An 11561-nucleotide genomic window follows, 5' to 3' on the forward strand; every position below is an offset into this window, starting at 1 on the left:
GAGACCATTTAAAGCCCTTTGCAGGTGTTTTGAGTTAATCAGCTGATTAGTTTGTGGCACCAGGTGTCTTCAAAATTTAACCCTTACACAATATTCTAATTTTGTGACACACGGAATTTTGGATTTTTATTTGTTGCCACTTCAAATCATCAAAATTAATTGAAATAAACATTTGAATGCATCAGTCTGTGTGCAATGAATAAATATGATCTACAAGTTACACCTTTTGAATGCAATTACTGAAATAAATCAAGTTTTTCAAAATATTCTAATTTACTGGCTTTTACCTGTATTTTCAGTGTCGCTTTGAATTTCTTTAAACACCATAAAAATCTTCTTAAACGTAGGTCAGGAGCTATTTAAAAAAAAAAAAACACACACTGAGCCGGTCACCTTTAGACGAGATTTAATAAAGCCGTGCTTACAAATCAAAGACATAATTCAATAATCCATGTATACAGCAAATAAATCATAAGATACAACTGTATCAAAATAGAAAAGAATTCACTTGAAACAAATTTACATGATGCAATAAATAGTGATAAAAAATACCATAAAAACAGATACCAGACTGTTAGAAAAATAGCTGAGGTCTCTTCGTGGCAGTTCCGCAGGTGCAGCACAGTCTTCTTTCGTTTCCAGGCTGATTTACCTTGCGACTTGTTCAGGTAAGAAATATTTCTGAGCTTACAACCCCGACGGTGCCATTTGTGTATAGACTACTTCTGTGAAAGAAAGAAAAAAAAATTACACAATGCACATATAAATCTGCAATGTTTTTGTTTTCTTATAAGCCGATCAGAAGTCGTCGATTATAACTCCATTTGAGTACAAACCAAATCAAATTTTATTTGTATAGCACATTTCAGCAGCAAGGCATTTCAAAGTGCTTTACATCATATCAAACACAGAAACACAATGCAACACAGAATCAACAATCAAAACACGACATTAAGTCAAGTTCCATCAATAAATTTGTAATTGATTACGTTTCAAATACAATCCTAAACAGGTGGGTTTTTAGTTGAGTTTGCATCCATAGAAGGTTTACCTGTTACACTCCTACTGTGTTATATGGAACAAAATACCTGTTGCTATTTTTGTTCCCACTCACGCTCATAATCACAAAGTTTAAAACGATGTAGACAGCATTTTAATTTAAGACAGCAAGTAATTTAATGAGATAATGTACGGTTTCTTCCTAGAGGCATGGACTCTGTTGAAGTCTTAAATTCTACCCAGTCGGTAACGCTCGCTTCCTCCACTGCCATTGCTAAAACTACAGGCAGACAACAGACAACGTCATCGTTCACAACTTCTTCTGTTCGCCGATTGGCCCTATTGAAATTCTACAGAACAAATCCAGGTCAATGGGAGAAATCTCAAGCAGTGCAGTGAAGGGAGATGAGAATTGTGTAGGAAGGCAGTGACCAGGCTAGGCTAGAATAGCGATATGTGTGCTAAACGCAACTTTTTGGTGACATTTTGCTAAATTTAAAATGGTTACAGTGATCGACACGATTTAAAGTCTGTACTGCACACCAGCTCAAAATACCAGTCTTTTCCTACAGCTACACAATACCTGAGTGCTACAGTAGTTGGCCTGTGGTCCTCCTCTCCTCTGTCTCAGCTGCTCTGCCTCACCCCATCATGAAGCCCACTACAGCTTTCATATTCTGGATCCACTTGCTCTTCTTTGATTGCCATCCTTTTAGCGTCCTCTGCAGCACAAACACGTCAGCCGTGGGTTAAGAGTTTCTCAGAAAGAAATAATGATAATTGCAAAACGCTACAGTTCTTTCAGTGCCCAAAGGCGTGGTGCAACGTACCTTTAGCCAGCTGCAGGTCGAAAGAGTACCGCGTCTCCAGCACCTCCCCGTTGGGTGTCAGGCCTTTCATCTGGTCACGCAGTTCCTTCAGCTTTATGTAGAAATGCACCTTGTCTTGAGCGCGGGGGAACTGGGCACAGCGGGGGCTCGACGACGGCATCAGGAAGCACACCTGAGGGTGCGGGGGATAAATGCCATGAAGAGGCGGCAGGGTACTGGCGGTACGGTTCAATATTAAAATGCGTTCTGCTCGACACGTACCGTTTCAGTGTCTGGGATTTTGTAAGGCTGCAGGCCAAACTCGAGATTCTTGGCCTTTACACCAAAGATTTCTTTGCAAAATATTTCATAAATTCCTGGAAAAAAAAAAAAGTAGAAGAGAATTGTTGCTGATTTGTCAATTAACTGTCAAGTAACTGCGTATCCATTGACCATATAATTGGGCAATTTCTAAATTAATTTAGCTTAATGGAAACATGGCAATCCCGACCCCACTAGATGAAAGGGTGTTAGAAAATGAATGGATGGGTGGAAACATGGCAAGTTTGAAAAATCTCTTGTTTTTTGCTAAAACGTTTCGGTGCTAGGATGAGCAAAATGTGATTATTTAAAATGTGATTATTTAACAAAACTGCAACGGAAACAATTTTTTTTTGCATCACACAAGTCACAACCGAATGCTGACACGGGCGCGCAAACCATGAAGAAGAAATCGACAGGAAGTCAGTTGAAGGATGATGGGTTTTTTTAATGACCTACCACATGAACAAATTTATTCACGTGAGATTTTAATTGTGTTTCTTATTTAACAGAAACACTTGCAATTGCGGAGTATTTTTCGACATTGGCTGAACACTGACAAAGTTTTGCTGAAGTGTGTAACGGAGACGCAGCGACAGTCTGTGTCTGCGTTCGTAGGATATCTTATGGCTTCAACAGGTTCGCTTCTTTTTACCTTTGCCATTAAAAGCAGCGATGAGTGGCTTGTACTTCTGCAGCTTTTCGAGCAGTTGTCGACCTCCCTCTCGGATTTCCTTACTGGCAAACAGAAAACAATGTCAGAAAAAAACAAAAATGTTATTTTTTAAACTAGGACCCATCAGCACTGGCGTCCCCCATGGGTGCGTTCTCGCCCCACTCCTTTCCTCTCTCTAAAGTAAGCATCTTAGGTTGATATTTTGATCGAAGTGAACAATCTAAGAGTTTCTCCTCGGAGTTAAAATGACATCACATGGTCAGGTGGTTTATACCTGGACAGGTCCTTGCTGCCCGGTGTGGTCCTCTCCACCATGTTGGTGAAGCCGATGCTGTATTTCTCAGGCAGGCTCTGGTCGTGCATGTAGTTGAGCTGCTGTTCAGTCAGACCAGACAGAAACAGACATTTCCCTGCGGAAAAACAAAACTAATTTCTTGTTCGCTAGATCTGCAAACAAGCTGAAAAAAAACATTTTTTACTAGAGCAACTAAAACAGATTTAACAGTGCTACAGGATATATCGCGTGGAAATATTCATGCCCAGAAAAACCTTTTTTTCTCCCCTATTTTGTCAAGTTACAAACACAAATTTTAATGTATTTAAGGATTTTTTTTTTTATAATAAACCAACAGAGCCGCATGTAGTTGTGAAGTGGAGGGACGTTCATACAATTCTAGAACGTTTCGTGCATTATTATTGGATCCCCTTTACTCGGATACCTTGAAGAAAACAACAACAGTGTAACAGTTGCACAGAAAGTGGGTGTGCATTATATGCGACGCATAGGGGCGCCGCTCTAGACAGGGCGCCAGAACAACAGGAAAAATGTACTTCCAGTCGGCATTTTCTGTATTTAACAGCTACTTGTGGATGTTTAAATGACATGATCAGTGTATAGTAGTATATATATTACTGCAAGATTTTTTTGTACTATTTCTGCCTTGTTTTATTTAAGGTTGTTGATGGCTGGATGCACATGGCATCGCTTTCAGAAATGCCTTGGCAGTAAAGTAAGCATTTCAAATAACAGCCCCACAGTTGGGTTCCGCTTGTAGGCAGTACTCAGACAGAACGTCAACATACAGAAATGGTTCCCCGGGTTTGGGTAATGGCGTCCTTTGTAGGCTGATATTAGTCCTGGGTTGATTCCAATCTGAGAAGAGACATAAAAGGGGTTACCGTGGCAGCAAAATAGCATTTTTTATTTTTATGGTACTGCTAATCAACTGTTGCAGAATCCCAAGAAAAAAAAGACAACTCACTATTAAAATGTCGAGATTGTAGGCCAGGACGTCAGGGAGCGTCTTCGCCATAACTTCAGCCACGCTCATGCCGTTGAAGCGGTTCAGAACCCGCTTGGCCTTTTTGGCAGCTTCGGCTTCATCCATTTCCTCCTTCACCTCCTTATCCGCCACCTGCTGCTTAGCCGGTCGGCCTCTTTTCTTCTTTACCGGCGTCACAGCTGGAACGGAGAAAAGAAGCTGAACAAAAAAAAAAAAAAACACACACCACACATCGTCTCATTTCTGCTTCGTTTGTGGTTCGTCAGTCTACCTGGAGGAGGAGCGTGAGGTTGAAGGTCAGGTTCCCGCTGCTGGATCATGTGCTGATGCTCAGTCTGCTGGGGGTGCTGCGAGTGCTGCGGGTGCTGCAGATGCTCGCTGAAGCTTGGCTGGCCGATCTGCTCCTGGTAATGACCGGACGCCGGAGGGTAGCTGTGGTAAAAGGGCTCCTGGTTTTCCGATGGTTCCCTGTGGACAGACAGCTCCGCCATGACGGGCTCCTCCATGTAGCCGTCGGCATAATGGCCCAGGCCGTGATACGGTAGCATGTATTGAGCCTCGGGGTGCTGCTGATTGGCCTGGTACCTAGAGAGAAGATAGATAATAATAATAATAAAAATAGTAATAATAAATGAGGAGAGCAAACACACACACAGAATAGAACGTATGGCAAGGAAAACTGTCATGTCTAATGGTAAACAGTGTGAGTGAGAGAGAAAAAATGCACACAATACTTACAAACAACCATGCACTGACGTACATCACTTTGTGGATTATATTTGCCACTGTGTGCAGCTCATTTAAGGAAGAATGCAATATGCAGTGCCTTACAAAAATATTCAATACTTTTTTGTTTTTTATCATTTATTTTACAAATAAAAAAAAATTGTAGTGTAGTGAGCATTTTGCCCCATTTATGCTGCCCAGATAAAACATTGTGCCGACCAATTACTTTATGAAGTCAATCAGTAAATGGAGTCCAGGTGTGCCGTGTAATCCCTGTGTAAATACAACCTTTCTGCGACTCTAGCTACATGGAAAATGCCGTGTGTAGAGGAAAACTACTGCTTAACACAGTCAACAGGCCATCTCCACGGTAACACTACTTCACTTCTTTACCGGCGTTACAGCTGGAACAGAGAAAAGAAACTGACGAGCAGGGGGGGCTGGTAAGAGTTGGGGTCTGAATATAAATACACACCGCACTTTTCAGATCTTTACTTTTTTGTTGTTGTTGTAAAGCACTGCATCTCTTCTTTCTTGTTATGAGCATACATATGTGTTTATATTCCCATCTACGTATCGGATGAGAAGTCAATTCCTCTCAAGTGTGTTGCTTTACATGCGGTAGTTTTAACAGCTTTAACCACTCGCCCATCAATACGAAAACAACTTTTTTCAAAGCACGTTTATGAGTTTAGCATTTTTGACGAGTTAATGTAATTGCCAGCTATGTTGCGACCAGTCAAAAAGAAGCCTGAATGTACAGTCTGATCACCTGTCTTGTCATTTTCTCCATCATGCATGAAAATGAGTGTGTGAGGGGAGATAAGATGAGAAGTTCCCCCAGTCAGTCGGTCAGCTCCAACATCAACTCACCACTGCTGAAAATAATCCGTGGGAACCGTCAATGCTGTAAACTGCTTTTCCTCCATATTAACTGTCGACTTATTTCAGTACCTTTAATGTAATGTTGTACTACTGCTAAAACTCACCGACACGCTTTAGGTTACAAAATAATGCCTCCGATTAACACACAAAGAAGAATCATCGTTACTAAAGGGAGGAAAGAGCTAATGTTGCTAACAGCTAGAAGGAATTCTATACAGGTGTATTGAAACTGTGGGCCGAGCTGCACATTAACGAACCAAATACGTACTGGAGTGTAGGAACATACCTGTCGTACATTTTCTGATTAAGGTTAACATACGGAAACGAAGCAGCCGCAAAACAAAGACCATTTAAATGCTCAACATTTTCTTCTCTATCTGGTTTAATTGACGTTCTTCCGCCACCTAGTGCTCATAGTGTATACCACAAGAGTAAAATTCTGTGTCTGTCGATGTGCTTTATATTCTGAATAATTGTGAAATTACATTTATGTACAATACGTTCCATTAAAGTGGTATATAATGTTTAGTAATTAAAATATGGAAAAACGCGCAACTGACTGTAAAGCCAGGAACGTGGAATGTCGCTAGGCGGCGATAAACGTTGCTTTCGAGGCGCACAACAACGCAAATCAGTAGCATAGAAGAAAGTTGAAAGAAAAGATTGTATATTTTTCACGATCATCACTTCGTGGTTAGGCCAGTAGCCCACTCTTACGGTGCATTTGGTGAACAATTCATCTCTGTCCTCTTGCTTCGAGACGGCATTACGTGAAATATGTTTTAATTTGTGGATTTCACGTCGGTGTGGTAAATGTCCTGTTATTTTCAACCTGGAAACTTCAGGGGCAACTTGACTAAGTGCTCTGGGAGACCGCGTCATTCGTAAATATATGCAGAGTGAGAAGTCACCGCTCATAGATCGTCTAATTGTTAGCTAAACACGACCTGCGTGCTGCTTGTGTCTCAATGACAGATACTGTGGTTTAAGATGGTTAGAAAAAAACTCTACATAGCACCTATTGTTTGATGTAATAAACAAGGTAAGGATGTAAAAGCACCGCTTCCTGTTCCGCTAAGTATGTCTTAGCTTAGCATGCCGCTGTTTTGTCAGGGCTAATTTAAATTAGTTTACTCGGACTTCGTAACCTCCCTTCCTTCACCACATGTATGTAACCAACATTTAGATACAGATCATGTAAAAATAAAGACCTGTTAAGCTGGAATACTGATACATTTTTAGAACATGGCTTTTTCAGGTAATGTTCATACTGCGGTTTAAAAACCCAAGTATAGAGAACTACAAAAACGACAAAACAAAAATAAAATTAATATGTCAAAACCTTTTACTGATAAATTGAAATATTTTATGTGGTGGAAGAGCTGAGCTCACCATCCCCACACTGATGGTGGGATCATCAAGGTATGGGGATACATTTTTCTGCATTCAGACAAATGTACTAAAAAGTGTTTTGTCTAAGAGCAATCATAAGAAAATGATATGACATTGCACTCATTTTTTTTTTTTTTTGTATGCTGGGTACTAAAACAAAACCCTTCTCTGGAACTTTTGGAGGATTTCAGGGGGTAAGAAGAGATCAGATAAATGTGCCGAACTAAGCCTTTCTACAAACAGTAGAAAGCGTTTTTATGTTGTTTTTTACCCTACTATTAATTTGAGCAATCATATCTCCTACAGGCTATCACTCCGTAAGAGATGCCAGCTGGTGTGTCGTGGCCGCGGTACATCCGGATGTTGGGAGCCAGTGTTCTGGCCATGTTTGCAGGAGCGCAGGCCGTCCATCAGTACTACCTTCCTGATCTGGTAAGAGGCAGCTTGAATCCATTGTCACTGTATAAGCTCTGTTGTTGTTTTTTTCTTTTCTTTCATTTGAAACTTTCTGATAAGAAGTTTAGAAACAGTCCTCATCTTAATTTAAGAAAAATAATTCTTAAATAATATTTATTTGACTTATTCCAGCTGTCTGTTTTTCAGTGTGGATTGATTGTACAACATACAATCAAAAGAAAAAAACATTTAAAAAACAATTTAAGTGAAAATGTGCTGTGCATTTTTTTTTGCTCATCACCACACACAAGCTCAAACACACACACACACACACACACACAGACACGCTAATGTCTGAAGACACAACTTTAGCAATCAGCTAACAATTTTGTGAAATGTATTGACGTTGTAAAACAAAAGGAAGTTCCCAGAATATGTCTGGAAACGTTTTCATCGTTTAATACCAACACTTGTTCTGACTATGACTGCAAGTGTGGCTCTCAGACCAAGATTGCTTGGTTTTTGTTTTGTATTTCAGAGTATACCAGAAATCCCACCAAAACCCGGAGAGCTTCAGACAGAACTGCACGGTTACAAAGCTAGAGAGGAAGCTGCTGCCGCCTTTCAGAAGCTTAAAGAAGGACAAAATGTGGACTGACGGGGAAATATGTTTCTTTTAGAAGAAATACTACTATGTACCTTGGGACAGAGTCTCTTATGAAACAACTGCAATGGATATGTTGCTCTTTTGCCTTATGTTGTACACAGACAATAAATCTTCATGTCTGAATGAAGCTGAGCCAAAGAGACCTGGAGAACAGAACCATCGCATCGCGGCTGCTCACCTGCATCATTTTTACCTCCAGCCTTCTTTCATTTGACTGCGGTTTAATCAGTTGCAATCACACTTGGCTGTCTCTGAATTATTGTCACGAGCACAATTATCTTGATGACCGTTTGTCCATTTTAAATGTTGCTTATTTTAGAGAAGTGATTAAAAGAGTTAAACGATATTAGAGTGTTTTATTTACACATGTAATACCCATTACTGCCATGGTTTCCGGCTAGACAGTGAAATGTATAAATAATAAAAGTGTCAAACTGGAATGCTAGCAGTACCTTGTTATCAATCTCACAAATTATATATATATAAGATCTATATATGCGCTACTGTGAAACTGTGAAGCGACGTATGCATTATTTGTGCATTTTAAACTTTTTTGTGAAAGACGAACGTCGTCCTTTTAAGCCTCTAAGACATAAATTCGAAGTATGGGGTCACCGTAAATAAAATGTATATCTTTAGTGAAGAAAAGAAGCAGATAAACATATTGATACCTATTCACAGACCAGCTTCCTGAGTCGGGCTTGACGCGCAGTGGGTTTTACCATTGCCGTGCTCGCGCGCCTGGCCTGTGGTATCGTAGCAACCCGATTCAACAGAAAGGAGGAAAAAATGGCGACCAAGAGAGAGAGAGACGCGACAGCATATCTCAAGAAACACAAGATTGTTGAGCTCATGGACAACATGACCAGCATGCTCCTGTTTTACAGACCCGGTTAGAGTTCATTTCCTCCTCAATCATGGAATGTCCGTCTCTCGTGAGCTTCATTAGCACCATTTCTTTTCCACAGCTGCTGATTTACGGTTTGTTTAACGTCGCCGTCACTGAATTCTGACACCAATCAAGAGTTTTAACGTTAATCAACTATTCACTTTTTTAAAAATGTACTTTGTAGAGACGCTCCTTGAGCTTATTTGCCTTATTAAACTCGCACTGAATTAAGTTCAAAAGCTAACTCTTTAAACTCTGAAAGAGAAGTTTCAGTCAGTTATCTTTGCCTTTTTAGTCATAAGGGCTAAATGAGTATTTACACAATTAAGCACGTTTATAAAGCAGAATTCAATTTTGCTTTGAGGTCCAATTTTGTCTAATTCGGATTTTCTTAAAAGATCCAACAACCAGTAAAAAGATTTTTTCTTCAAGTTTGAAAGTCCAAATAACACAAAGGAACAACATGGATCCTATTTTTACACCAAGCCATCTGAGCCTATCAAACATCCAGCATTATTCCAGATGTTTGTTGATGGATACAAAAAGTGTAAGGTCAAGGTGGATCTGCTGAAAATATGTACCCCAAAAATAAATGGCATGCGTGTAAGAAAAAAAATATTACTGTTGGCCAATCTTTTCACCCTGTAAAAACAACAGTTCCTACAAATAATTTAAAGCCAAAAATTATTTAATGTTCAAGCCTATTGCAGGGTATGTCAACAACAAATCACAACTAGATAGCTAGAACAATCTTTTGATGCTTTGTTGTCACAGTAGTTAAAATATTTAGTCTGAATATCTTGATAGTGTTGATCCTGTGACTAATTTTCATTATTTATTTCTCTTGTGTGTGTGTGTGTGTGTGTAAGTTTTGCCTTCGTCGTTAACGCGTTCGATGATTGTGTCATTCAGAGAATCCCAAGGAGTTTCTCATTGAGCAGCTGGATCTGCTGAAGGTTTCCCGGGAAAGTGGGATAAGAGGGCCAAATCTGTTTGACAACTCCAACCTGACTGCCGTCTGCGGTATAATGGATCCCGCTAACCAGAAGTATATCAGTTTTGCACAGTACAAGCAGGGTGAGTGGTGCTGCTGGTCGCTTTCAGGAAGTCTTAAAACTGTAGCTTAACTATTTTCCGTGAACAAACCTTTTTTTTTTTAAGGTTCTTAAAACCACAAACAAGCTTGAAGCTGTGAAAGAATAAGCTTAGTTTTAAAATTATAATAAGATCTAAACACCCCTATAACTCCAGTGTTACAGGGGTGGCCACCAGGGAGGAACAGGGGGGCCTCAAAATGTTGGAGAGAAATAGAAAAAAAAATAAAAAATTGCCCAATAATTTTTTTTAAATCATAAACTCTATAATCATTATTATAAGTTATAAGTTAAAATAATTTAACTTGACTGGCAGCCAACTTTCTGACAGTCAAATTTATCAAGCTGCTTTGCTCCTCAAGCTAGCATAGCTGTGCTAGCAAGCGCAAAACGGACAAGTCTCTGACAAGAAAAAGACAGAAGGAGCCGACCAGGAGCCCAGCTAAGTACTCATGGAAAACTAAAATTGGAAAGTGTAAGGCAGCCTCTGTTCTAAAAAAAATGTAGTAATTAAAAGTTAGTTAAAAAAAAATTATTCTAAAAGCTGATGTTTGTGTACACATTTTGTAGCATTGCCTGTGGGGTTTAGCGAAGGGGGTCCCTCGGCTGAAGCTACTGCTGTTTGCGGGGCCACGCCACGGAAAAGTTTGGGAACCCCTGAAAATATACCACAATTTATCTGTACAGGTCAAATTGTTGATGATCTCAACAAGGCCACTTTTGATGTATTAATCAAATGTTTTCAAAGGTAATGTTATTCCAGTCAGTGCTGTAATTTACAGCGTTTCAGTGTGAATATTATCCAAAACCCAGCCTGCTATTTACAAAACTGTTTCTCCCCCGCAGCTCTGACCATGCTTGGCATAAAGGACATCAACATAAACCCTGAGGGCAGAGCGAAAGACAAAATATCCCACGAAACATTTAAAACCGAAGCGTAAGTGCAGCTTGCTGAGTCGGCTATGCATGTGATAGTATGTTTTGTTATGAATCGTTCAGCGAGTTCTTTTTTTTAATTTTTTTACTTTTTAGGATGGAAGTTCTGAAGAGAGACTCGGCAACATATGCAAAGTACTGAAAGTCTTTTTTCTCCTTCCTCTGCAACGGCTGTTATTTTATTTCATGTTATTTATGGTTGTAGAGATATTATTTGTTTGCTTCAGGTAGCAAACATATGAAGTTGCTAAGCCTGTGGAAGATGCAGAAGTTGCCTGATGAATTGTGCTCATTCTGATTCAATTTTTATGTTCTTTCATATTGTACATTTTAATAAATATACTAGTATCCACTCTTGTCAAATAGTCTTTCCGCTAAGCCTGAACTTTTACTTAATTTAACGTATTTTTCCACACACCAACCATATTTTTATTTAATATTAGCCACATTTAATTTTATGGCTGCTAATTTTTATTTTTACATAAACT

General features: G+C 39.5%; 3 protein-coding genes across 9 annotated transcripts; 2 read left to right on the plus strand and 1 right to left on the minus strand.

Moving 5' to 3' along the window:
- Positions 1–389: 389 nt before the first annotated feature.
- LOC102223318 (G/T mismatch-specific thymine DNA glycosylase-like) lies at positions 390–6157 on the minus strand. 3 transcript variants are annotated; one of them, XM_005810252.3, is made up of 10 exons: positions 5688–6157; positions 4360–4673; positions 4068–4267; positions 3889–3958; positions 3080–3215; positions 2785–2867; positions 2091–2185; positions 1830–2001; positions 1583–1721; positions 390–722 (listed from the first exon to the last, which is right to left on the minus strand). In XM_005810252.3, the coding sequence occupies exons 1-9, from the start codon at positions 5741–5743 to the stop codon at positions 1627–1629; spliced, it is 1221 nt and encodes a 406-aa protein (XP_005810309.1). In that variant the 5' UTR covers positions 5744–6157; the 3' UTR covers positions 390–722; positions 1583–1626. The 3 variants fall into 3 exon arrangements, with proteins under 3 accessions (XP_005810309.1, XP_005810308.1, XP_023181172.1); XM_005810251.3 differs by having other exon boundaries at positions 390–725; positions 5688–6154; XM_023325404.1 differs by having other exon boundaries at positions 390–725; positions 5986–6147.
- A 451-nt stretch (positions 6158–6608) lies between these two features.
- On the plus strand, positions 6609–8500 carry c2h12orf73 (chromosome 2 C12orf73 homolog). 4 transcript variants are annotated; one of them, XM_023325417.1, is made up of 4 exons: positions 6609–6741; positions 7275–7285; positions 7398–7523; positions 8026–8500. In XM_023325417.1, exons 3-4 carry the CDS (start codon positions 7416–7418, stop codon positions 8143–8145), a joined length of 228 nt encoding a protein of 75 aa, XP_023181185.1. In that variant the 5' UTR covers positions 6609–6741; positions 7275–7285; positions 7398–7415; the 3' UTR covers positions 8146–8500. The 4 variants fall into 4 exon arrangements, with proteins under 4 accessions (XP_023181185.1, XP_023181195.1, XP_005810310.1 ...); XM_023325427.1 differs by having other exon boundaries at positions 7283–7285; XM_005810253.2 differs by having other exon boundaries at positions 6609–7285.
- A 436-nt stretch (positions 8501–8936) lies between these two features.
- LOC102224012 (EF-hand calcium-binding domain-containing protein 10-like) lies at positions 8937–11425 on the plus strand. Of its 2 annotated transcripts, none has more exons than XM_005810254.3 (4): positions 8937–9046; positions 9956–10120; positions 10984–11074; positions 11170–11425. In XM_005810254.3, exons 1-4 carry the CDS (start codon positions 8944–8946, stop codon positions 11213–11215), a joined length of 405 nt encoding a protein of 134 aa, XP_005810311.1. In that variant the 5' UTR covers positions 8937–8943; the 3' UTR covers positions 11216–11425. The 2 variants fall into 2 exon arrangements, with proteins under 2 accessions (XP_005810311.1, XP_023180561.1); XM_023324793.1 differs by having other exon boundaries at positions 8959–9135.
- The last annotated feature ends 136 nt before the right edge of the window (positions 11426–11561 follow it).

This window comes from Xiphophorus maculatus, chromosome 2, assembly GCF_002775205.1.
Source record: "Xiphophorus maculatus strain JP 163 A chromosome 2, X_maculatus-5.0-male, whole genome shotgun sequence".
Taxonomy (NCBI): domain Eukaryota; kingdom Metazoa; phylum Chordata; class Actinopteri; order Cyprinodontiformes; family Poeciliidae; genus Xiphophorus; species Xiphophorus maculatus.

Excerpts from the sequence above, each read along its gene's own strand:
- LOC102223318 (XM_005810252.3), bottom strand. The coding sequence starts at position 5,743 with ATGGAGGAAAAGCAGTTTACAGCATTGACGGTTCCCACGGATTATTTT. Across the intron at positions 4,674-5,687 it reads ACGGATTATTTTCAGCAGTG|GTACCAGGCCAATCAGCAGC; the intron begins GTGAGTTGATGT and ends TCTTCTCTCTAG. Across the intron at positions 2,002-2,090 it reads AAATCCCAGACACTGAAACG|GTGTGCTTCCTGATGCCGTC; the intron begins GTACGTGTCGAG and ends CCGCACCCTCAG.
- c2h12orf73 (XM_005810253.2), top strand. The coding sequence starts at position 7,416 with ATGCCAGCTGGTGTGTCGTGGCCGCGGTACATCCGGATGTTGGGAGCC. Across the intron at positions 7,524-8,025 it reads AGTACTACCTTCCTGATCTG|AGTATACCAGAAATCCCACC; the intron begins GTAAGAGGCAGC and ends TTTGTATTTCAG.
- LOC102224012 (XM_005810254.3), top strand. The coding sequence starts at position 8,944 with ATGGCGACCAAGAGAGAGAGAGACGCGACAGCATATCTCAAGAAACAC. Across the intron at positions 10,121-10,983 it reads TTTTGCACAGTACAAGCAGG|CTCTGACCATGCTTGGCATA; the intron begins GTGAGTGGTGCT and ends TCTCCCCCGCAG. Across the intron at positions 11,075-11,169 it reads GAAACATTTAAAACCGAAGC|GATGGAAGTTCTGAAGAGAG; the intron begins GTAAGTGCAGCT and ends TTTACTTTTTAG.